Source organism: Molossus molossus, unplaced genomic scaffold, assembly GCF_014108415.1.
Source record: "Molossus molossus isolate mMolMol1 unplaced genomic scaffold, mMolMol1.p scaffold_m16_p_23, whole genome shotgun sequence".
Classification (NCBI taxonomy): Eukaryota; Metazoa; Chordata; class Mammalia; order Chiroptera; family Molossidae; genus Molossus; species Molossus molossus.
The window spans coordinates 25166825-25192458 of NW_023425359.1; the positions used below are offsets into that span (position 1 = coordinate 25166825).

At 60.8% G+C, this 25634-nt stretch overlaps 2 protein-coding genes across 2 annotated transcripts in view; both read left to right on the forward strand.

Annotated features, from left to right (window-relative positions):
- The window catches only part of IGFN1 (immunoglobulin like and fibronectin type III domain containing 1), a 38608-nt gene extending 19353 nt beyond the window's left edge, over positions 1 to 19255 (forward strand). The window contains exons 23-24 of the mRNA XM_036277781.1: positions 968 to 1297; positions 19137 to 19255. Of these exons, the coding sequence (XP_036133674.1) occupies positions 968 to 1297; positions 19137 to 19255 (449 nt within the window). The remainder of the gene's footprint in view (positions 1 to 967; positions 1298 to 19136) is intronic.
- Positions 19256 to 20070: 815 nt separating this feature from the next.
- The window catches only part of PKP1 (plakophilin 1), a 31161-nt gene continuing 25597 nt past the window's right edge, over positions 20071 to 25634 (forward strand). The window contains exon 1 of the mRNA XM_036277549.1: positions 20071 to 20482. Coding sequence (XP_036133442.1) covers positions 20281 to 20482 — 202 coding nt within the window. The 5' untranslated portion in view covers positions 20071 to 20280. The remainder of the gene's footprint in view (positions 20483 to 25634) is intronic.

Genomic DNA, 25634 nt, shown 5'->3' on the forward strand with positions numbered 1-25634 from the left:
AGAGCGCAGGAACGCCTGGGGGGCTCCCCACCACCTTGTGAGGCTCCGCTGGGCTTTTCTTCTTTCTCCTTCTGATCCCATTATGTTCCCGTCTGTCCCTGGTTTCTTCTTTCTCCTGATCCCGCTTTGTTCCTGTCTGTCCCTGGTTTCTTCTTTCTCCTTCTGATCCCGCTATGTTCCCCTCTGTTCCTGGTTTCTTCTTTCTCCTTCTGATCCCATTATGTTCCCGTCTGTCCCTGGTTTCTTCTTTCTCCTGATCCCGCTTTGTTCCTGTCTGTCCCTGGTTTCTTCTTTCTCCTGATCCCGCTTTGTTCCCCTCTGTCCCTGGTTTCTTCTTTCTCCTTCTGATCCCTCTATGTTCCCTCTGTTCACGTTTTCTTTCTTTTCGCCCTTCGATCCCTGCTATGTTCCCCTCTGTCCCTGGTTTTCTTTCTTTCTCCTTCTGATCCCGCTATGTTCCCGTCTGTCCCTGGTTTCTTCTTTCTCCTTCTGATCCCGCTATGTTCCCCTCTGTCCCTGGTTTCTTCTTTCTCCTTCTGATCCCGCTATGTTCCCCTCTGTCCCTGGTTTCTTCTTTCTCCTTCTGATCCCGCTATGTTCCCCTCTGTCCCTGGTTTCTTCTTTCTCCTTCTGATCCCACTATGTTCCCGTCTGTTCCTGGTTTCTCCTTTCTCCTTCTGATCCCCTCCGTCCCTCTTCATGGTTTCCTCGTCTCGATCCCTTGTTTCTCCTTTTCTTCTTCTCCCTGCCCGCTATGTTCCCGTCTGTCCCTGGTTCGTATTCGCCTGTCCCGCCATGTTCCCGTCTGTCCCTGGTTTCTTCTTTCTCCTTCTGATCCCGCTATGTTCCCGTCTGTCCCTGGTTTCTTCTTTCTCCTTCTGATCCCGCTATGTTCCCGTCTGTCCCTGGTTTCTTCTTTCTCCTTCTGATCCCGCTATGTTCCCGTCTGTCCCTGGTTTCATTCCAGACAGGGAAAGCCTAGGGAAGGCCCCCAGCCGCCGGCAACCCGAGCGGAGCCAGAAGCCCCGGTTCCTGGTCGGCCTGCGCTCCCACCTGCTGCCGCAGGGCTGCGAGTGCCGCATGAGCTGCGCGGTGCAGGGCTGGCCCCGGCCCCGCGTCTCCTGGTTCAGGAACGGCGAGAGCCTGGAGGGAAAGCCCACCGTGCACAGCACTGACACGCTGGGTGTGTGCTCCCTGGTCATCGCCAGCGTCTCCCCCCAGGACAGCGGCCTGTACAAGGCCGTGGCCGAGAACACGCTGGGCCAGGCTGTCAGCATGGCCACCCTCCTTGTCATAGGTAAGGTGCCGCCCTGGCCAGGGCCAAGGAAGTCAGAGGAGGGACCATCTGCCTGCTTGCAGGGGCCACAGGGCAGCTTCCTCTCTGGACTGACTGGGCTGGGGGCAGGACGCCAAGGTTCTCCGAATAGCTGCCTGTGGACTCATTGTAACTGGTCCTCACTGACCCTCACTGACCCGCACCGGCCCTCACTGGCTCTCACTGGCCCTCACTGACCGTCACTGGCCCTCACTGACCCTCACTGGTCCTCACTTACCCTCACTGGTCCTCACTGACCCTCACTGACCGTCACTGGTCATCACTGGCCCGCACTGGCCCTCACTGACCCTCACTGGCTCTCACTGGCCCTCACTGACCCTCACTGGCTCTCACTGGCCCTCACTGACCATCACTGGCCCTCACTGACCCTCACTGGCTCTCACTGACCCTCACTGGCCCGCACTGGCCCTCACTGACCATCACTGGCCCTCCTGGGGCCCTGATCTTGCTCATCTATAAACGTGGTATTTGGATGAATGGCTCTTGGCACGAGGTGCTCCATGTCCCCCACCTCAGCTCCCAGGGTGGCCTTGTGACACCTGTCAGCAGGAGAGAGGTTTCTTCTGTGTGTGCTCCACCCATGTGCCTCCACCCATGTGCTTCATCCATGTGCTCCATCCATGTGCCCACATCCATGTGCTCCACCCATGTGCCTCCACCCATGTGCCACATTCAGACAGAGAGCATCCCAAACCATGCTGATTCTTGCTGGTGATAACTTCTTCACAGTGAGCAGATAATGTACATTAACAAGAAAACATTTCCCCCCACAGCCATAGAAACAAATAAATAACCCTAAACACGTTTTATTATTCAGAATTGTCATTTGTGCAAACACGGCCCTTCAGCGCTGGCCCGGGATCCCCTTCTCTCTGCGCCCTGTGCCCAGGTCCTCGGGCACCAGCCAGAACTCCCTGGCGCTCTGTGTCTTGCAGAACCCAGCTCCTAGCCCTGCCTCACCCTGGGATGGCCCCGCCAGCCTCCCAGCCATGGCACAGCCACGGCACAGCCACGGCACAGCCACGGAGGAGGTCCGATGCCCGAAGTCTCAGCCCTGACCACAACGCTGGCCTGGAGAGCCAGTCCCGAGGGTCAGAGGACACTGCCCGGAGCCCCAGGGAGACAGCAGCGAGGGCCTTCGGGAGAGGCTCCGCCAGGAAAGCATGGAGTCCTCGGGGAAGAAAAGGAAGAACTGGGGACACCAGCCCCCAGCCCCACTGAACAGGATAACAGCGGCCTCTCCCCTCACCACCCACTGGGCTTCTCCTTCCTCTCGAGAGGACACGGGAAGAACCTGCCTGCAGGCTGGAGGCCAGGCCCTTGGGGGGAAGAGCTGGGCCTGCTGTGAGCTCAGGGAGTGGGGGGGAGCCTGGGGGGCAGGGCCTGAGGGCTCGCGGGTGCTGGGGCTGCTTTCTGTACCTTCCTCATTAAAACCTTCGGCTAAAGGCAACTGAGCGGGAGGTAGTGTGTGGGAGGCGGGGCTCCGGAGTGGAGCCCCTAGACTGGGCTGCCGTGGGGTGGGGGCGGGGGCCTTCGGGGTGGGGGGAAGAATGGGCTCAGCCCTGGCCGGTTGGGCTCAGAGGTTAGAGCGTCGGCCCGCGGACCGAAGAATCTGGGTTTGATTCCGGTCAAGGGCGCGGACCTCGGTTGTGGTTCAGTCCCTGGCCCCGGTCGGGGTGTACGGGAGGCAACCAGTCGATGTGTCTCTCTCACATCGATGTTTCTGTCTCTCCCTCCCACTCTGTCTGAAAATAATAAAATGGAAAAATATCCTCGGGTGAGGGTTAAAAAGGAAAGAATAGGGTCAGAATCTTCGGACCGCGGGGCCAGCGCCGTCTGCGGTGTGTGTGGGGGGGGCTACTCCTGGGCGTGTTTCCTGCTGGTCAGTGTTTCCGAAGCTCCCCAGCCAGGGTGGGCCTGAACCTCCCCTTCTTTCACACCAGCTGTGAGCTCTCCTGTCCCAGGGCAACAGGGAGCCAGCAGCTCAGGCTGGAGTCAGAGTCTGGGGAGCCCCCCTCCCCCCCCCAGTCTCTTCCTGACTCCTAGGAGGGGGGCAGGGGGCAGGCAAGGCCTCAGCCTCCTCCTCCGGTCAAGCAGCCTGCCATCCCAGACCTGACCACCAGGTGGTGCCGCAGGTTCTGCAGTGGTTGGAAGGAGGCAGAAGGAGAAATCTGGGGACATTCTGGGGCAGGGGCACAAAAGGGGGGCAGAAGGTGGGCTGGGGCTAGCGGGGCCACCAGCAGGCTCTCCCTCCCGCAACTCTCCCCAGGTGTCTCTGGGGGACATTCTGCTGGACACAGGAGCTCTGGACCCGCCTGGCTAAGGGTCCTGTATAGTCCCATCCTCTGGACAACCTCCGAGCCTCCACCTGGCCAGACCTCAGCTTGGAGTCTCCCGGAGGCCAGGGCTGGGGCTCTGGGTGTCACTGAGAGAGGCTTCGGGGTGGAGGGCAGGAGGCAGGACCCTTGGAGGTCCGGGTGTCCGGATGGCCTATGGGAGTTAGGGCTCTGGGTAGGGACAGTGAGCAGGGCCCAGGCTGATAGGAGCTCTCCTGCTGTTGGCCGCCTGACCTCTCCTCGCCAGCCGTCCCTCCTGGACCCTGGCAGATGCCAGACCCCCCTCTTTCTCTGTCCTGCTGGACATGGGGTCTCGAGGTCAACGAGTGATGCGGGGCACAGCCAGAGTGACCCCCTCAGGGCCTGGGTTCAGGTGGCCTGGGCAGGGCTGCAGAATGTCCCATCAAGGACGGGGTGCCGCCCCGGCCAAGTAGGGCTGGTGGCAGGGGACACGGAGGCCGGACCCGGCCAGGGGCTCAGACTTGGAGCTGGCGGCAGCTGCTGGACAGGAAGGGGGTCCCTTCTCCCACTCTGGCCCACCTCAGCCCGGCGTTGGCAGGCGGCCAGGAGGGAGGCCCGCGGGGGTCAGCCCTGCTGCATGCCAGGACACAGTGTCCCATGGGCAGGGGACAAGCACTCTGTCGGCACTTGGCCGCAGCTGCACTACGGGAGCCCCTGGCGGGAAGCTGCCCGCACACGGCAGTCAGGTGGCTCCTCCCAGCGCGGGAATGGGGTTCGCCCTGGGCCCCTGCCTGGCAGCTCCAGCCCCCTGGAGGGCAGCCCCCTCCCACAGCCCCAGGCCCTGCAGCCCATCCTGACAGTCCTCTGTGGAGTTCTCCTCCCTGTGGGGATCCCTTGAAACTCAGCCCTGTCCCGCTGTTCCCCTTCCTTCTCTTCCCAACCCCACAAACAATTCCCACACCCGGGGGCCAGTCCTCCGGGCTGGGGATCCCCAGGGCATCCTCTCGGCTCAGGCTGGGCCATGAAGCCCAAGATGCTCAAGTGTCCCTAAGGCAGGAGCTCACCTCACCCCACCTGCCTTGAGCTGTCCCTACTCAGGGCCCCGCTGGGACCATGGGCAAGGAGCAGGTCTGATACCCCAGGGCAGTGGACCTGGGTGCCCCTCCACTCTCTGCCAGCAGCTCAGCCAGAGCAGCCCCCTCCCCGCCCAAATGCTGGGTGCATGAGGGTGTGGACCTGAGGCACTGGGGGGGGGGGCAGCAGGGCCCCAGCCTTTACTCCAAGGGCCCGCAGGCTCAGGCGAGCCCCTCCCTCTGCTCTGAGCCTGCTGGGAAGGGGACGGTCCCAGTTCTGCTGAGCTTACCAGTTTCACTCTCCTTCCTGAAGGTTTTGTTTTGTTAATGATGAGGGAGTTGGTCCCTGTTGGCTCCTCCTGGCAGCATCACCAGCCCCTGAGGCTCGTCTGCCTGGGACCCCTCTGCTCTTCTCTGGTGGGAGGGTGCTGGCCTCCCTGGGAGGGAGGGGGCTGGGGGGGCTGGGGGAGCAGGGCACTGGAGCAGCGGGGGAACGGGGGAGCAGGGGGAGTGGGGGGAGTGGGGGGAGTGGGGGTGCTGGGGGTGCTGGGGGTGCTGGGGCAGCGGGGGAACAGGGGGGAGGGGGGAGCTGAGCTCGTCGTGTTACAAGATGGTGGTTACATGAGATTAGGAAGGGCAGGGGCTGAGCTTGGCCCGGGGAGGTGGGGTGGAGGCCTCTCACCCAATTCAGGTGAGAGAGGTGTGGCTGTGCTGCTCTTGGGGACTGTGGCCAGGGGACCCATCTCTGCCCAGCCTGGCCTCGCCCAGGAGCTGCCAGCCAGCACCCCCCCTGCTGGGGAGCCAGGAAAGGCTCCCTGTGCCCACAGGAGGCCTGGCCTGGCTGCGGGTCTGAGCCCCGGAGAAGAGCACCGAGGACGACGGGTGGGGGCTTCCCCACCTCTGGGCCCAGGCAGCTGCAGGGTGGCGGCTGGCACCGCCTGGGGAGAGCCTGCTGTTGCCCGGAGCCGCACCTGCCGCCCCCCCCCCCCCCCCCCCCCGCCTGCGTCAGGGGAGCTGTCTGCGCTTGCACCGGCTTCCCAAGCGATGAGACAGCTCCCGCCTGCACCCCACGCCGCCGGCAGCTCACGCCCTGTCATCTAGGGCAGCCTGGCCCTGGAGGGCTCCCCAGAGACCCCTCAGTGAGGGTCCTGTGCCTGCCCCTAGTGCCCCCAGCAGGGGGCGGCCACCTGGAGGTGGTTCGTAGGGAAACGAAGCTGCAAGTGGACAAACCCTCTCCGTGCTCAGCCTCACAACCAGGCCCGAGGGTGGGGCTGAGCACCGGAAAGGGACCAGGGACGACAGACCGGGGCAAGTGTACCGGGCGGTGGGGCAGGGCTGGGCAGATGCTGGTGAAAACGTGCAGACGCAGGTGGGTGGGTCCAGCCCGGGCTGGTCGCTCCCAGGGCCCCTGCTGGGACAGGGAGCCTCAGCCCCCACACCCCCATGCCCCAGGCTGCCCGTGTGCCCGTGGCTGCCCACGTCAGGGACACTTTCCTCCAGCCCGGCCCCCTCGATGACCTCTGGCCACTGAGGCACGTTTCACAGGCCGTCACAGGCACCAGCCTCAAGCACACATTTTGATGCATTTTCATGAATGCGCACAAGTCAAGATAAGGAGGGCAGGGTCCCGGTCGCGGCCACCTTTGTCACCCCGCACCTGCGCCAGGTGCCCCTTTGCCCGTGGAAAGCCTTCTCTTATTTATTTATCCTCAACCGAGGACATTTTTCCTTTTTTGTTCAGGTAGAGTGGGAGGGAGAGACAGGAACAGAGAGAGAGAAAGAGAGAAACATCAATGTGAAAGGGACACATCGAGTGGCTGCCACCCGCACAACCAACCAGGGCCGGGGACAAACTGCAACCGAGGTACGTGCCCTTAGCGGGAACCGAACTTGGGCCTCTCGGGACCGCAGGCCGACGCTCTAACCGCTGAGCCAAACTGGCCAGGGCGAGCCTTCTCTCTTTTAAAAAAAATTTTTTTTTCTTTACTGATTTTAGAGAGAGAAACAGCGATGAGAGAGAACATCGACTGGCCGCCTCCTGCACGCTCCCCACTGGGGATCGGGCCCACAACCTGGGCATGTGCCCTGACCTGGAATCAAATCGGCGACCTCTTGGTACAGGGTCAACGCTCAGCCACTGAGCCACGCCGGCCGGGCAAGGAAAGCCTTCTCTTGATCGACATGCCTGCCCGTACCCCCGGGCCTCGCGCTCTCCCTGAAGAGGGGTCTCTGGGCGCCCTGGGGTGGCAAAGCTTTCATGGCTTGGACAACCCTGCTGAGCTCCAGGGGTCAGGCTGTCCACTCACTGTGGTCTCTGAGCTCTGCCCACAACTCAGGGTCCCCTCATCCCTGCATGATGCCTGCCTGGCCCGAAGGGTCTGGGAAGAGAGAGCGGAGGAGCTGAGCGCCCTGTTTGTGACCTGGGAGCAGAGGGGTGACCGCCAAGGCCTGAACTTGATCACTGCCCGGGAGGCCAGCCCACCTGGCCTGGGGCGGGCAGCGGGGCCCTGAGACCCGCGTGTTAGCAGCCCCCACCCTGGGCCATCCTGGTTAAGCATCCGCTGTGGGCCAGGCACACTATTTGTGACCGATACAAGGGTCCAGCTTGTCCCACGAGGGATTTTCGGAGTCGTGGAAATGAAGCGGGATTGGGGAGCTCCGTTCACAGGGAGGGAAGGAGTGAACTCCGCAGGTCAGAGCAAAGGTCAGAGCGAAGGGGCCGGTTGCCCCAGCGAGCCATGGGCTGGGCTTGGAGGGGCCACCACTCCTGGGCTGTGAGGGTCTGCAGACCAGGTGCGGACCGGCTAGGCCGGCGAAGCCCAGAGACAGCGCGGCCACCGGCTCAAAACGGCCCTGCGTTGTGAGTCCCAAGGCCCAGGGCTCAGGGAAGACGAGGAAGACTGCCATGTCCTCCCCTGGCGTTCTCTCTGGCCTCAGCTCCCTCATCTATAAAACGGACATCAGAGTATGTACTCCACAGACCTTGGGAGGCTAAGGAAGATGGTCCACGAAACGTCTGGCAGACAGACGCCCCGCAAACCTGCCCGTTCTTGCAAGTCCAGCTCAAACCCCACCTCCGCCCAGCTCCTCCGGTGTCCACCACCCATCACGCCATCATCTGAGCCTGTGGCACTCGGCCTCTGCGCCACCACTTGCTGTCGGCTGCATTTTAATTTATTTTTCCTTTATTGACTTTAGAGAGAGGAAGGGAGAGAGAGATGGAAACATCGATGAGAGAGAACATCAGTTGGCTGCTTCCTGCACGCCCCCCACTGAGGATCTGGCCCACAACCTGGGCAGGTGCCCTGACCAAGAATTGAACCGGTGATCTCTCGGTGCGTGGACTGACGTTCAACCACTGAGCCACACCGGCCGGACATCCGTTGGCTACATTTATCTGAAGTTTTTCTTTTCCTGCGCAATGAGTTTGAGGATTTCTGTCAAAATGGTATATGCTTATTATAAAAATTTTAACTGCACAGAAATCTGCAAACAGAAAGCAATACCTCACCCCAGCCCCCACCGTCCCAGAACTAACCAACATCGGTATTTGGTGGGCGTGAGTCTTGATGCATCTCTAGGCGCAAACGCAGATGGAACGGAAGGAGATGACAAACAGAAACAATGTATAAGAATGGGAGCCGATGTTACATGCTTTTAAAATATGAAAATGTTAAGTTTATTTGTACTTATAACCAAAAAAGAAAGAGAGAGAGAGAGAGAGCCAAAAGCATGATTCTATCTTGGAAAAATGTTTCTTAACCACAAGAGACATTTATATCTGTAAGATCCCTCTAAAGATAAGAAAATAAACTATTTTTCAAAATCCCTTTTCAATGTTGTAGTCATTGACTTTTTCAAGCTAAGCCTTCATGGTAGACCTCACGACAGGCTCCCGGCTGTGACCGATGGGTGACAGGCACCGTGGGAAGCCCGTCTGCTTCCGCAGTCTGATTTTTGCTGCTTACATAATATCCATTTTGTTGGGGGTTTTAAATGTTTGTATTCTGCTGTGTAACAACTATATTTAAAGGATACGATGTTCACCACCAGCCGGTTCTTCTGTGGTTCTCTATTCCCTGAGTCTCCGGCTTGAATCACTCATGGTTTTCTGCCTCTTGTTGTCACATAGTATTTATTTATTTTTGTTCATCCTCACCTGAGGATATGTTTCCATTGACTTTTAGATAGAGTGGAAAGGAGGGAGGGAGGGAGAGGGAGAGAGAAACATTGGTGAGAGAGAAACACATCAATTAGTTGCCTCCCACACGACTCTGATCAGGGTCAGGGACCGAACCTGCAGCCCAGGTACATGCCCTTGACCAAGAATGGAACCTGTGGCCCTGTGGCCGGTGGGCCGATGCTCTAACTGCTGAGCTGTTCCGGCCACGGCACCACCACGTGGTATTTTCAAGGCAGCTCTGTGGCCCGAGGGCGCCTCCGTGGGATGGATGGAGGAAGAGATGCCCGGTTCCTCCCCTCTGTGTTTTGTGGGCATTACTTCATGGTTTTGCAGTATTTAAGGTGGGAAGTCTGCATCTCACCTGAGTTTCCCCCTTGTATTGACCCGTTTCTCGCTTCCCGGACACCCGGGAATTCTTGACGCCGCGACGTTCGGTCACTTACACAGGCCGTGTCTCAGTGCTGAGCGCGTTGTCTTTCTGGCGTCCGCGTGCCCCGCGATCGGTGGGGTCAGTCCTTCCCCTGCGCAAAGGAAGACCTTCCGCACAGCATCCCTGAATCGCTTTCCGTTCCTTCGGCTGGCTCTCCACTTGAGGAGTATCAGCGATGCTTAGACCAGCTGATCCTCATTCCTTTCTGTCCTGCGAACCTGTCTCCTCTCCCTCCGCTTCTACCCCCTTTCTCGGCACCTTCCCTGGTTCCCAGCCTTTGTGCTGCTCTATTTTTAGCCTTCCGTGCTGTTGTTTCTAAACCTTTTCTGAGATAAGCGATTGTCTTCGGTCCTGGTTTGTTTTCCTTCCCTGGGTGGCAATCTCTCTTCATCTCCCTCAGCCTCGCTGTGCTGCAGCTGGAATTCACACGGCGCTGACGTGGTGGGGGCCTGTGTCCCTTCCTCGGGGCTCCTGAGCCCCGGGGCCCGGCCTGCTCTCCGCCGTCCCTCCCCTCTCCCGCCCCGGTGGTATTTTCATAGCTGCTGTGCTGTTTCTTTTTCGGCTCACTTATGCTAACATGAGCAGCCCTGCCCACACCCTCTGGGAGCTTCGATATAAAGCAGGTGAGTCACCGGGGCCCTCTATTGTTGCCTGTATTGCCTCATGCATGGAAATCCTGCCTGCAGCGCCCCAGAGACAAGGGCCCCGCTTCATGCCCGTGCCCCGTGCACTGCTGGGCGCCCTCTGTCCAGCCCACAGCCTGTGCACGTCTGCCCGCCCGCTCCAAAGTGGCCTCCAAGCGAGGGGCTGGGCTTCGAAGGGGCCAGGGGGGGACCCGGAGATGGAAATGCAGGGCGTGCCCATGGGAAGTGGCAGGGTTAGAAGTCAGGGACGGAGCTGAGCAGGGACTCAGACGGGGATTTGTACTCACAGGGTCACCGTGACATTATGCACAATGATCAAAGCTGGACGCAGCCCAAGTGTCCATCCATGCACACAGGGACCTGTGCACGAGGTCTGTGCACACAGCCGAATATTACTCAACCGTAAAAAGTAGAGAAATGCTGAGACAGCCACAACATGCAGGAACCTGGAAGACATCACGCTGCGTGGAATGAGCCAGCCACAGAAGGACTCACGTGTGTGATCGCAGTATAGGGCCTGGAAGGGTCAGGCTCAGAGAGAGAGGGGCGGAAGGGCAGGTGCCGGGGGTGGGGAAAACTCCCCGGTCACTGCGGATGGACGGAGTTTGTCTGGGAAGACGCAAAGGTCTGCAAGGATGGTGGAGAAGGCGTACACTGCCATTGGGGTCCATGCCTTTCGGTCCCCCAGCCCCATCACCCGCACCTGCTCTTTCTGCCCAGAAGAGGCAGAGCTGGGTGCAGATCCTCCTGGCGCCGAGCCCCAGCCTGTCCCTCACCCAGGCCGCCACGCTCCTGCGTAATGCGGTGACTGGTCTTCAGAGCTCCCCGATGTAACCCCTGCTCGTCCTTCCTTCCCCTTAGCTCTGGGACTGAGCTAACCCGGGAGGTTGGTTGCCCAGGGGAGGGCACAGCGAAGGAGACGAGCCGACTGCTCTCAGGGAAGGAGGAAGGAGAAGCCCTCTGTGGCTTGGGAGCAGGGGCAGAAAAGGGGGGGGGTATGAAGGTCATGCCCTCGCCCCTCCATGAGATCTGGATAGGGTGGGGAAGAAGGTGTTAGGGTGGGAACAGCCAGAGAGGGTTGGCAGGGGTCCTGCGCAGGACTCTCGCTCCCGCTTCTTAGAATATAGACCTAGAACACTGCCCCTCAGAACAGTCAGTGCCCCCCCCTTGAGGTCACATCCAAAAAGGGACAGAACAGCAGACTGCATAGGACCAATGGAAGTGTCCAGAGAGATGGCGCTGCCCTTTGTCCCTGGCTCCCTGCGGTGCTCGTGCCCGGAGGAAGCACAGAGGGGCTGGGGGAGCAGGCTGCCCAGGAGGTGGCGGACACGGCAGCCACCAGGCTGCAGGGTGGGGTGCTGGGCCGGGACTGTTCTCGCCACCGCCTGACTCGGGGCGTCTTCAGGTCCAGTGAAAGCAGAGCTGGAGTGGGGTCTGGGGACAGAGGGGAGACCCCGCCCTCCACCACCACGGGGTTCCTACGGGGCAGGGGGCCAGAGGGGAGCCCCCTGGAATGGGCAGGAACCGCCCTGCTGAGGGGCTTGGATTCAGAATTGACGGCTCACCCAGGCACCTCTGAATGAATGCAAAAGGTTCTTATAAATAAGCACCCGGTTACCCCAAAAGGGCAGGTCCTACTGTCTTCTGTTATTGATTCAGCATCGTCAGAATCAGAAAGGGGCCCGTGGGTTCCGACACTGGGTGTGTGTCAACATTACACGTCCTCAGACCCAACCCTCAGACCTAGAGCCGGAGCCGGGGACCCGAGGCCTGGAGCGTGGAGGTGGGACCAGGTTCAGACAGGGCGGAGCTGGGCACTGGGGTCCCTCGGAGGCCCCCTCCAGTGGCCTGAGCTCTGCGCAGCCCCAGGCTGCTGTCCGGGGCCAGTCTGGGTGCTTAGTGCCTTCTGCCATTGTCAGGCCAGTGATGACAGTGTGCTCAGCACAAACAGCAATTAGGGTAATTGTTCTGTTTAGACAGAACCAGATTTCGCTGCTCGGTGGGATCTACCCCTGGCAGCCTTTCCTGGGGGGCTGCACACCCTGTGAGGGGTTCATGCTGGGGGGACGGTGGGGTGCTGGGGGCACTGCTGGGGGCAGTCCCTGTCCTCGAGGTCTGGGAGCCCCGAGTGCCCCCTCCACCCGCCAGCCTCCAGCAGGGGCCCCGCCTCCTGCTGGCTCCCACTGGTGCTTACACCACAGACTCATCGCCATGGAGACTGACACCACTCCCGCCAAACCCAAGCACCTTCGGGCGGCGGGCAATTTCCCAAGGGAAATGCAACCCGGATCCCCAGATCCCAGCCAACCGGCCTCCTTCTGCCAGAGCCCAAACTCAGGTGTCGGGGGCTTGCTGCTTCCCCGGGTGTTCTCGGGGCCGTCCCCAGCTCTCAGGGGACTTGGCGTGGGGCCTTGGGGTAGCAGCTTGGGTGGGACCTGAGGGGACCCTGGGGACAGAGTGGCCACTGTATCGTGACCCGGCAGGTTGGCCCCGGGATGAGAAGGAAAAGAACAAGTAAGGGTGGAGGAGCCGCCGAGCCGAACGTTCCCCCTGCACGTGGGACTCGGCTGGCAGCAGGGACGGTGACCCAGTGTCTGCTGTCAAAGGGCTGATATGGCCGAATTCCCAAGACTAGCCCATGGGGTGGCTTCTATCACCCCCATTTCGCAGGCCCAGAGCAATGCCTGAGGTCCTGAGCTGGGGAGAGGCCCTGAACCAAGTCCCCTGGCTCGTTAACATCACTGGCGATCTGTCCGAAACACAGACATTTACAGGGGACCCCAGGTGTCCTTACAGACACAGCCCTGGGAAGGGCGGTGAGGAGGAGCTGATGGCCTCTCACAGACCCAGTCCGTGACCTGCCCTGAGAGGGAGCCCTAAGCGTGGTCTGGGGACCCGCAGCACCGAAGCAGGGGGTTCTTGGAAATGCAGCCTTGGGCCCCGCCCCAGACCTGCTGAAGCAGAATCTGCAAGATTCCTGGGTGATTCACGCACAGTGAGACGTGAGAAGGACTGACTTCGAGCGTCGGCCCACCTCCCCCGGCTCGCTGTCCCCCTCTAACCATCTCAAAGGAGGCGCAGCCAACCCGGAGGACTTTTACGGAAAAAGCTAAGCTTCCCCCGAAGCCTGGTAGACTCGGCCAACGAGGGAGCCCGAGGGGCCTTCAGAACCAAGTTTCTGGCTCGAAGATCGATCTTGAACTTGACTGGAGCCCTGTTCTGGTCCTCCCCCTGGACAGGGCCTCAGTGGACCCACCTAGGAATGGGGTACGGGCCTCCCCAGGCTCTCAGAATGAAATGTCCATAGGAAAACAATGTCCTCTACGCGTCCTTGCTGTGTAATTACTGCCGCGCCGCACTGGCCAGAGAGACATCCATTCAGAGAGAAAGAATGAAAATGAGGGCGGCCGGTCCCAGAGGCTGGGCCCCTCTCTCTTCCCAGGAGAGACTTAACTGGCTTCTCCGATTCCTCCCGTGGGGGGGACGTCCCTGTGGCCGCTCCCTGTCCCATAGCCATCGGAGCATGGCCCTGGCTCGGTGCGGAGCGCAGCCAAACGGGGAGAGAGGCCGCTGTCCAGGGCCCAGGGGGCCGGCAAGCTTTAGCCTGGTGCCGTTTCTGAGGGGCTGTGTCATTGTGGTGTGCGCCCTGGGGCCAGCCCGGGTCCCACCCTCGAGCTGTGTGCGGAGTGGGTTTGCTGAGACAGCCTGCCAGCTCATGCCAGGTGCCTGAATCAGTTTCGGGTCCGCGGCCCTGTTTCCCGGCAGCCACCCTGTCCCAGCCCCAGTTCTTTCGCAGGCTCTGAGCGAGGACCACGCTCTCCAGCGCCTGGTGTCCCCGGGCTGGGCCGGCGGGCTCCCATCTCGGCCTCTGTCTCCACCGCCTCTCCTCTGGTGTCACCCCCACCTTCCTCTTGAAAATCCCCTTGCTGTCGGATTTAGGGCCAACCCCAGCCCCAGGATGATCTCAGCATGACAGCCTTCACAGCAGCAAGGGCCTTTCTCCAAATATGGGCACGCTCACAGGTCTGGGCTGGACCGACCTCGGACAGAGCTGGGGGGGGTGGAGGCCACCATGCGACTGGCCACAGAGTCCGGCCCCCTGAAAACCCTGTGCTTCCGCTGTTCTCGCCACCCCAGAGATGTCATGTGGTGTGTGGTGTGTAGTGTGTGTGTGGTATGTAGTATGTGTGGTGTGTAGTGTGTGTGGTGTGTGGTGTGTGTGTGGTGTGTGTGTGTGTGGTGTGTAGTATGTGTATGGTGTGTGTGTGTAGGGTGTGTGGTATGTAGTATGTGTGGTGTGTTGTGTGTGTGCGGTGTGTAATATGTGTGTGGTGTGTAATATGTGTATGGTGTGTGTGTGTAGGGTGTGTGGTATGTAGTATGTGTGGTGTGTGGTGTGTGTGGTGTGTAGTGTGTGTGGTATGTAGTGTGATGTGTGTGGTGTGTGTAGTGTGTGTGCTTTGCCAGAGAAGCCCTTGGCCTGTAGCAGTAAGAACCTGACCTTGACTTGGGGTGGACAGGGCAGAGTTAAGACCAGAGATGGCTGGAGGGTCAGAGTGTCATGGACCCCCCAATTCCTCGAGGGTTCTTTCTCGAAAGGGGCCCAGGCCCAGCCCAACCCAGCAGGGCCTGGGGCAGGGCCTCTGCTATGAAGACAGACCTGGGCAGAGGGCCGGGGATGTGGGAGCAGAGAGGGGCTGGGCGGTGGTCCCAGGAAGTGGGAGGGGGACCCCGGCTGGAAGGTCGATGGCCAGGGTCAGTACTGACTGGACGATGCTCAGGACACTGCAGCAGGCCCACTGGCCACGCCAAGCGCTGTCGGGGTTGGGAGGCGCTGGCGTGCTAAGTGGCGCACAAGACAGATCACTCGGAGGGTGGTGGGGGAGGAGGGAGGAGCCAGCCCCAGCTGCACATCTGGGGGACTGTGAGGGGGAGGGAGCATTGGAGCTGGGCCAGGAGGCGGCCGGGATGAAGCGGCGTCCCCCCCGGGCTGAGCACACCCCGCCTGACCCACAGCTCCCCTTGTAGGCCCAGACTCTGGGGGCTCCAGACCCAGGAGCAGCCTGAAGCCCAGCCCCACCGAGCACAGACAGGGGTGCCCGGCCCGCGCCCTGACTGGCCCTCCCTGGCGGGCCGTGGGCTATGCAGATGGGAGGCCCTGCCACTCAGCAGCTTCTTCGCCCGGCCCAAGGCCTTGGAGCATCTTGGCTCCTCATCGGTGCCCATCCACGGCCTGGCAGGCTGCCGGCTCAGCAGCTCAGAGCAGAACACTGTCCGGGATGCCAGCTGCCTTGGGTGTGGCCACCCTGTCTGCAGGCGCGGGCGGGTGACTCATCAGATCACCACCAGGCTGTGCGGGCTTGGGGCTGGGCAGGTGACAGACAGAGGGAGAGCACAGAGGCCTGCTCAGCACCCTGGGCACACCCCCGGCTCCTGCCAGCCCTCAGCTCCCACGGCCTTTCCCTGCGGTCTCTCAGCGCCAGGCAGCGGAGCGACGCCTCCAGGAAGCCCTCTCGGACTCCTCCCCGGCCTGGCTTCCCTTCCAGCCTCAAGCTTGTCCCCGGCTCCCCAGCCTCATTCTCCCCACAGGCAGAGGGGACCATGCCCCCATGGTGGGGAGGGAGGGCCAGTCCCCCACGCCCTCCCAAGGCCATGTCACTGTGCCTCTTGGCACTCGGGGCTTCTTCTGACGCATCAAGGGCTCGACCAGGGGTCTGTGAGGCGCCTCCACCTCTGAGGGCCTGAAGTGTCCCAGGGCAGTCCTGACAGACCACACTGCTGGGCTGGGACCAGGGGTGCGGCAGCCTGGGGAACGGGCCCGGGTACTAGTGTGGAATGTACCCAGAAGACAGCTGGGGGTGCCCTGGAGCAAGGGCATCTGTTGACTTGTCAGCTCCTGCGGTGGACCGAGCACCATATAAGCGAGACGTTACGTGCATGTTGTCAATCCTCACCCGAGAATATTTTCCCACTGAATTTTAGATAGAGTAGAAGGGAGGGAGAAAGAGAGAGAAACATTGATTGGTTGCCTCCTAGGCGACCCTGACCAGGGCCAGGGATGGAACCTGCAACCCAGGTACATGCTCTTGACCGGGAATCAAACCCAAGACCCTTCGGTCTGGAGGCCGATGCTCTAACTGCTAAGCCAAACCAGCCAGGGCTGTGTATTTTTAAATATATATTTACGGTCACAAGAACCCTCCGAGGTGCTGCTAACCTAACGTTGCAATGGGGAAACAGAGGCGCAGAGAGGTCAAGTGGCTTGTTGGAGGTCACACAGCCTGCAGTGGGCAAGCTGGGCACGCACCTGCCCGGGAAGGCCCTGGACCCTGGGCCCAAGCACCTTTCGGTCCCGCAGAGAGCTAGAGGCCCCGGCCGGGGGGAGGGGAGAGGTGGAGAGGCAGTTCCCAGGAATGCCAGCCTCGGGAAGGCAGAACTGGAATTTTGGGTTGGCAGAGGGGCGGGGCGAACAGCCAACCTAGTGCTGACGGCAGCCAGTTGGGACCGGGCTGGGTCGCTGCCCTGTTATTCATCACTGTCCTCGGCCCGGCCCCACCCAGCCGGCCCAGAGAGACCAGAAGGACAGCTCCCAGAGAGTTCTGGGCGTGGAGCCTTGGAGCACGCCCCGCCGCGCCCCCCGCTGGCCGGCCCAGCCCCCCGTGGACTCATCCAGGTCCTGCTGTCTGGGCCCATCCCGACCTCTCTGCTCCCTCTCTGCCCACTACAGTTCTCATCACCTCTGCTTCCAGAGGAAAACAGGACACAGGGGTCCGAGGCTGCCTGCCAAGGGCTTGGGGGTGGCCTCTCTACGCCCCCCGCCTGCCCCCGTCCGTGTCTGGGAACCGTTCCGTGTGCCCACTGGATCCTCCAGACACTGAGGCCCCCACACCTGGGGACATGAGGTCATGGCAGGTGTCAGGCTGAGTCTGGTCCGTCCCTGCCCTGGTACCTGTAGGGCACCAGGGTCAGGACCCTGGAGGAGGTCACCCCACATCTTCGGGAAGGTGACTTCCCTGACTGATTCCACCCGAGATGACCGGGACAGGGCAGGGTGGACGCATTCTGACCTCCGGATGTGAATTCCCTTTGGGAGGTGGGACAGGCCGGCTTCCTGTGCTCTCGGGGAGGCCCAGATGGGCTGGGGGCTGCGTGCATTCCTGAGGGTGTCCCTGCCAGCAGGAGACAGGACACAGCCATCAGAGAAACTGTCCTCTAGAGAAGCAAAGGTCTGACCAGGATGCATGGAGCCCAAACTGTCCAAGGTCACAGTGGATGTGACCTTGTTCTGCAGTAAGAGGGGGCTCAGCTCAATATATAAACCTGTGCCAGGCACTGTGTGCCCCGTGATGAAGACCTTTCTGCTCAGGCTGCTCAAGGTCACACAGGGGATGCGGGACAGGCGGGCACCAGCAGAGGTGGTTTGGGAACTCCTCAGCCAGGAGAAAAAGAATGGGCACGTTGACCAGAGGCAGGAAGAAAGGGGGTGCAGTGGCTGGTTTAAGACCCCTCGGTGGCCTCCATTCCTCTTAGAATAAAAGTCCAACCGTAGACAGAAGTCCCGAAGGCCCGGCACAGTCCCGGGCTGTCCAACGTGCTGGCCACTGGACACATGCGGCGCTTGAGAATTTGAAATGTGGCTGGTACATCTGAGGAACGGAACTTTTCATTTCATTTCATTGTGGGTGATTTAAATAGGCACAGGGACAGAGAGCATTTCCATCATCACAGGACAGGTGGCCTGCCCCCGCCCCGGGCCCACCTTGTGCCTACACCCCCACACAGAGGCCACGCTGAGCAGCAGTTCCAAAAACAGGACAGGCCCGTGTCCTTGACCCACTGTCCCTCTGCCGGGAGCGCTTACCCCTGCCCTTCCTGGGATGGTGGCTTCCCCTTACCCTTCAGGTCCTGGTGGTGTGCCCCTCGGCGACCCCCTCTTTATTGGCCATCAGCTTCTTGGTGGCCTCCCTCACAGCACCGAATAAATGAACCTTGCTGCTCCCGGATGCCCACAACAGCCGTCAGAACTACAGTGTGAGGCTGGAGCACGTTCGGTGAGCCGTCAAGTCTCAGACTTGGCGCTGGGGACAGAGGCAGGGACTGATCTAGCATCTGCAAGCAGCTCGTGAGAGCAGGAGCTGGAAGCCGGGAGGCCTGACGGTCACGCCTTGGACGGAAGCCGGTGCTGCCCCTCGGACATCGCAGGGAGGTAGCCTGGCACCGTGACTGGGTGCCCGCGCCCGGGTCCTGGCTGCCTGTGCCTGGCCCCGTCTCCGCCACTGACTGGCTTTCTTTGTCACTCGAAGTAATCAATGTCCATGTCCAGGGAGAGGAGAACCATCTAGAGAAACTGAACTTCACGCCTGGACACAATTTTAGGGATCACCAGTGTCGACGTCCGGGGACCCGGTGTGGTCTCTCACGGTGGTGCGGACAGATCCAATCACCTCCTCCAGGGCCCTTCTCCATCCGAAAGGTAGCGAAACGATCCTTCTTTAAAGACACGATTAACATTTATGTGGCCAGCATATTAGGGTTTAGTTGGGCCAAATGTGTGATATACGTGCGGCTCCTTTTTACACGCGGCCGTGTGCAGTTCCGAGTACGCTGGGGCCTGACATAACCCGCATGCGAGACATTTTAATGCCCATTTTATAGGACTTTTATAAGGGAGGCGGGGGAGTGTAGAGGAAGACAGTGGCCTGGGAGTCACCAGGCCTGATGGGAACGGAGGCTTTGACACGTGTTCACTGGTGACTGCAGACCAGCCACCCCCTCTCCCCATCAGAACGACGCGGAGCCCCGGTGGGGTGGTGTCCAAGGGTCCAGCAGCCCGGGAGGTCTGGGGCTAGAGGCAGAATTTTAACATTGCAAATGATGATCGAGGCTCCCAGGTGTTGAACTTCTGTCCGGATGACATACGGCTGGTCACAGCTCTGGTTTATTAGTCGCTCAGGTCTTAGGCACACAGCCCTCAATTAGAAAACTATTTCTATTGGACACTATAATGTGCTTTACAATATTCTGCTTAGCACATGGCCACCAGGAATGCCTTCCAGGGAAAAGCTGAGCACGTGACCCTCGAGTGGCCCCTGAGACGCTCCCTGGGGCTCGCCGTCCTTCCTAAAGGAGAACTTCCCGACCAGCATGGACCCTCACGGTCCCTTCCCCTGCAGGTGACAGTGCGCGTTGTGAGGGCAACGACAGCCTGAGCCAACCGGCGAGCCCCGAGAACGCAGGCGTGGCCGACGGCACTGTCCACAGCTCCATCCCGGTGTCCACCCGAGGTCCCTGAGTCATCCAGCAGTCCCCGAGATGTGCTCAGGGTCCTGCGCTCCAGGAGCCGACGCAGGGCGTGATGCCGTTGACGAAGATTTCCATCAAAGCTGTTAAAACATAATCAGGTCCTGTCACTCACCCGTCACCTGACGCGGCCACCCCTGGGCCTGAGGACGACGCTACGTGAAGGAAGCATCACCACGCGGTGTCCCCGGGGTGAGCGTGGGAGAATGCACACTGAGTCCCAGATTCGAAGTCCACCCTGGGGACGGTTTATGGGCGAGGCCAACTTGGCGTGTTTCAGTGGGGATCTGGGTAGGGTTCACGCTAGACCTAATTCCCCTTAGATTAGCTGTTGTCCGACCCAAAGTATTTTCTACGGAGCCTCTAACAGGTGCCAGGGCATCATTTCAGGGGCTCGGTCTGGAGTTTGAGGAGGACCCACGACTCACGCTTCCTGGTCTCCTCCCCCAGGCCCCTCTGCAGGCTGGAGGTTGCCTTCCAGGACCCCGTAAGAGGGAGGACCCCCTTTGGACAGGGCTATGGTTCTTCCACTAGCCTGAGAGTCCCCAGGTACAGGGCTCCACCTTGACCTCAGGACAGAGGGGGCTGGGCTTCGGCTGTCCTGGGCCCTTCCTAGAGAGACGTCTTTGGGTTCTCGCGCTGAGAGCATAGTTTCTCCCTGAGCAGGAGGAACAGGACAGAGGGGCGTCTCCCGCGCCTCACCTGCGCGTGGGGGAGGGGAGGAGAGAAAGGAAGAGACTGGCAGCCCACACTCAGGAGCGGCCCTGCCCCCCGCACCCGCTCCCACAGCCGCACAGCGGGTGCAGTGGGTGGTGCAGGCAGAGGCGGTATATCCAGTCTGACGGAGGGCGGGCCTGGCCAGTCCCTGGAGAGAGACGGACGCGGGTGGAGGCACCAGGAGCAGCCCGGAGCCTCGCGCGACACGACACTCACTCTATGGCCACAGGGAGCCGCTGAGCGAGAACAGCCCTCAGCCGCCCGCCGCACCTCGCCTCCCGCTCCCCACGCTCCGCCACCATGAACCACTCGCCGCTCAAGACCGCCCTGGCCTACGAGTGCTTCCCAAACCAGGACAACTCCACGCTGGCCCTGCCCTCCGACCAGAAGATGAAGACGGGCACGTCGGGCAAGCAGCGCGTGCAGGAGCAGGTGATGATGACGGTCAAGCGGCAGAAGTCCAAGTCCTCCCAGTCGTCCACCCTGACCCACTCCAACCGAGGTAAAGGCGCATGCGCGCGCGCTGCGGGTCCTGCGCTCCCGCCGAGGCCGCGGGCGCACACCTCCGGGCGCACACCTCCGGGCGCAGGGGTCCAGGCCGTGCCGCCGAGGCCCCACCTGCGCGGGTGTGAACCCAGAGCCCTGGGCCTGTCCCGATGGGGTGGGCCCGCGGCCCCCACTGGCTGGCAGACTCCTGGGGTCCGGGCACCCGTGAGTGCCAAGGCGGCTCCCGGGACGCAGCCAGGAGCTCCCTCCACACGCTGTTGGCCATTCTCCCTCCCGGCCTGCTCCCCGACAATTTTCTTTCCCCAAACTGCTCCTTTCCTGCCTCGGCTCCCCTGGGGGCCTCACCCCCTTGTTCTTCCTGCACATCGCATGCCTGCGCCTTGGCCAGGCAGCCAGGGCCCAGGCAGGCGGGACTCTGGTCCAGGCTGGGCAGTTTGTGGCTGCCAGGTAGTGAAGGTGGCACCAGACCTGAGTGGGGGACAGGAGAGGTGCTGTGGGGTGGGGACAAGCCCTTGTTCCACCCCCCGCACTTCAGTGGGTGCCTCGCTCCTGGAAGAGGCTACCCCCAGCGGGTGTGCTCCCTGGGGACTGGAAGGGGTCTGAGGACACCCCCTTTCCCACCGAGTCTCCCTACTGCACTTGGCTGGGCTGGACATGATGTGAAAGTAGGGACTGAGGTTGGCAAGTTGGGGATCCCCAGAGGCTCCTGGCTGAGCCCTCATGGGGCACTGGTCCAATCTGGGTGCTCACCTGGCCAGGCAGCCCTCCCCCACACAGAGTGCTGGACTGAGTGGGGAGATAGGGACCCCTGAAACTCCAGGGAGAGATCACTCCCCGCCTCTGGCTATGTCCTCTTGCTCGCTGTCCTGTTCCTGAGTGGCCCCCGCCTGGAGCCAAGGGAGAGAGATGACTGGCGGAGGGCCTCCCAGCACCCCGGACCCAAAGGCTTTCAGCTCTGTGTTCCCTGAGCCCTGGGCTGGGTGCCTGGCTCCTCTCCTGCCGACCCCCCCACGGTCACGCAGACGCCAGAGCCTTCTCCTCCTCCTCTACTTGGTTCCTCGGTGGCTGCCTACTAGCCTTTTCTAGAAGTGGGTTGGGGTAACCAAGGGCCCCGTTTCTGGCCTAAGCCCAGGCACAGCTGAAGCCAACCTACTCTGCTCTCCGTGGGAGACTCACCTGGCCCCTTCCCACTGCATCTCGGGCCTGAGCTCGGGCTCCAGAAACACCTCCCGCCAGCCCCGGTGCCCCAGACCCTTCTTCCCCTTCTCAGGACAGCAGCATCGCGAGGTCCCCCAGGGGCCTCCAGGTGCAGGGCGACCCTGGTGGCTCATTCCTACATCTCCAGACACGGGGTTCTCCACACCCTGACCCCGCAGGTGTGTCCCAGCACCTCGGGCTGCAGGGAGGTTCCCACAGGGGCCGGCGGCATCAGGGCCCGGAGAGGTGGTGAGGTCACTGGGAGCTGGCGCTTCTGGTTTATCCGGCTTTGCTTCCCCGGCTCCCCGTCCTCCTCAGGACGCCCAAGCCTCATCATGGCCACTGGCTCCCTCCCTCCTTCACAGCCTCGTTTACACACCGTGCACCCGGGACTCGGTGGACGTGGGGGCCGAGCCTGGGATATTTCCCTCGCGCTGGGCAGGCTCGAATTCTGCTCCTGTTTCATCCATGAGGGACGAGCAGGGTCTTGATCCCCCTGGGCCCCTGAGTCCTATCCAGGGTTCTTCTAGTGGAGAACTTCACACCCCACTCCTCGTACCACATTCAGGATAGTCAGGAGAACTCAGGGGTTCTCTTCCGTGAAGGGGAGCTGAGCGACCAGGACTGAAGAAAGCTTCTTGGAAGGGGCCTCGGCCCAGTTCCTGCCAGGTCCTCCCTGGAGACAGATCCCTCACCCTGGTCAGGCAGCCCCAGTGCAGAGCGAGGGTCTCTGGGGCCCAAGGACCCCACCGAAGGAGGCTGCTCTGAGCCTGCCTGCCGTGTGGCTCTTGCCCTGAACTGCTCCTGTTTCCAGAGGACCCCGTGTGCACAGGCCCCTCTGACTGTGTGGGGAGCAGGGATATGGCTGCCCAGACGGGTCTCCTCCACCGCACCTACCTCCCCAGGCGGAGTGTCCTTGCAGGGGCTGGTGACAAGTGGGGAGTAAGAGACACTTCTCCACACCGGGTTCTTTGTGGCTTCACCCAACACTCTTCTTAAAGCTTCACCCAGATCTCGTTTGACCCAAGCCCAGCCGCCGCCGCCGCACAGTGGTACTCACCCCCCAAAGCTGGACAGAACCCACTTCTTCCCTTTCCCTCTCCCTCCAGTGGGGGGTCTCACTGTGGCCTCGCAGTTCCCGGTTTGTCTCCTGCTGCTTAGACAGCTGTGATGTTTGTCGTCGGCCTCGGGCCTCCCTTCTTCCTTCTCAGAATCTGCATTTCCATCTCGAATGACCACACGTGTTTCTCCCTGGTCAGATAGGGGTGACAGGGGCTGGGCGGTGCCTGTGCGGGTGAGGGACTCCCCGGCCTCCTCAGCACGTCGGCATCCGGGGCTCCGCACGGACCCCTGCCTGCGGGAGGGTCCGTTCACCTCTCTGTGTTGGAAGGTGTCCTTCCCGGACCACAGACCATGAACAGACATCACCTCTGGGTGGTGTTTTCGGGGCCAAGGCTGAGATGGGGGATGGTAAAGGGGTTTGTGTGTGAGCTTGTTCCAGCAGCGAACCACTCATTAAACTTCAAATGAAACAATTTTTCTTGCTTTACAATGTATCTTGGCTTGAAGTTGAGGTTTGAACCAGAATTTCCGTTGGCCTGTCACAACACATGCAAAAATGCTGGGTATTCCTGGGTGTTTCGTGGCAAAGGCTGTTTCCTGGACCCTGCTTCTTGGCTCAGCTCACGGGCAGAGGTGTTTTCTTCTTCCTCTATTGATTTGAGAGAGAGAGGAAGGGAGAGGGAGAGAGAGATGGAAACATGGATGAGAGAGAACGTCGATTGGCTGCCTCCTGCACGCCCCCCACTGGGGATCCGGCCCACAACCTGGCCATGTGCCCTGACCAGGAATCGAACCAGTGATTCCCAGTCTTGGTGCAGGTTCGACGCTCAACCACTGAGCCACACCAGCTGGGCCTGACAGAGATTTTTTAAAAAACACACACACACTCAGAATTCTCTCCATGTGCACCAGGCTGTAAATATTCATAAGCCCATTGTTCTAGGTTTAAAAATCTGGGAACTACTTCTGTGCTGGTGTAGGACACCCAACAGGTGTGCGATGTTTGAACAAGACAAAATGGAAGGATATTAGAGGTCCTTGTGGGATGTTCTTTGTAGGCACATCGCGTGTACGCACACACATACATGCGTGCCCACACTGTGCACATGCACACACAAACACGCACACACACGCATGCCTACACTGTGCGCACACATGCATTTCCACATTGTGCACATGCACACACACGCAGACACATGCACGCACGCACATGCCCACACTGTACACATGCACACACTGTACACATGCACGCACGCACATGCCCACACTGTACACATGCATTTCCACATTGTGCACATGCACACACACGCAGACACATACACGCATGCACATGCCCACACTGTACACATGCACACACATGCATGTCCACACTGTGCACATGCACGCACACACATGTACGCCCACACTGTACACATGCACACGCAGGCACACACACGTATACCCACACTGTGCGCGTGCACACACACACACATGCACACACACACACACGCATCTCACCTTGTGGCTTGCACTGCAGGGAGTCTACCTGCTGTCAGGAGACTTGAGTCCTGTTTGGCTCTGTTGCTGACTGGTGAGTGATCTGGCGAGTCACCGCCTCCTTCTGGGCGCCTGCACCTGTGGTAGGCGGGGCTGGATCGCCTCCGAAGGGCTTGGTGGTGGTAGGGCTCTTTGGAAACAGACGGCACTATTCCCTCCCCCTGTACCCAGCCCCCAGACTGCCCACAGCTGTTCTGCAGACAGCTCCCCTCCAGGCCTATTGCTCACAGTTTCTCTCGAGTAAACGTCCGAATACACCCAAAACATTGTCTAATCCGCTGTTCCCCAACGTGGCTACACGTGGGAATCAACTTTGGAACAATACAGATGCCTGGGTTTACCCAGAGATCCTGACGTACTTAGCGTGGGAGGCAGCGTGGGAGTCAGGCGGTGGCGAGAACGGTCCCGGCCTGGGCACCCCACCCTGCAGCCTGGTGGCTGCCGGGTCCGCCACCACCTCCTGGGCAGCCTGCTCCCCCAGCCCCTCTGTGCTTCCTCCGGGCACGAGGACCCCAGGGAGCCAGGGACAAAGGGCAGCGCCATCTCTCTGGACACCTCCATTGGTCCCAGGTGGTTCTGACAGGCATTCAAGTCCAAGAATCACGATTCCAGTGCCCTCCCTCCCTCACATGCAGACCCCACATGGGGACCCCCATGTCACGCATGCATCTCGCCTGCACGCACACACAAGCACGTGCACACACACGTGCACACATGCACATGCACACACGCACATGCACACACGCGTGCGCACACACACTCGGCATGTACAGGAGCCGCTCTCCGAGGGGCTCTCGCGCCCGTGGGCCGTGGGCAGAGCGCTGACTTGATTCCACCGGGGTTCACGGTGCCCAGAGCTGGGTGAGGTCAGCTCCAGAAGACGCTGTTTTCTGTGCGAGCTTTTAACTGCGGGCAGAGGTTTGGCTGAGCAGAAGAGAAAAATGTTTCAGGTGGGGCGGGTGCGACGTGTGTGAAAACCGGGGGGGGAGGGGGGGGTTGGGATGAGTCACCTCTGCAGAGGTTTGCCTGTCCCCACTGGAGACAGATCTCCGCGTGTCCTGACAAAGGAGCCGCCTGCTTGTTCCAGGTTTCTGTCGGCTCCAGATGGCACACAGGCCAACTGTGCGGAGTGGGCGGGGCCATTCCGCGCAGGTCTGGAGGGGGCGTGACCAGCCCGCACAGGACAGCGTGGGCAGAACCTGGTGCCACTAGGAAAGCAGAGACATTTGCTGTTGGACCTGGGTGCTCTGGGGGGCAGAGGCCCCCTGGGGATGGTGCACAGGTCCCCTGAGAAGCACCATCCTTGGCCAGTGGCGGGTTCGCCCTTCTGGGGAGACCGTGGGAGGCAGATG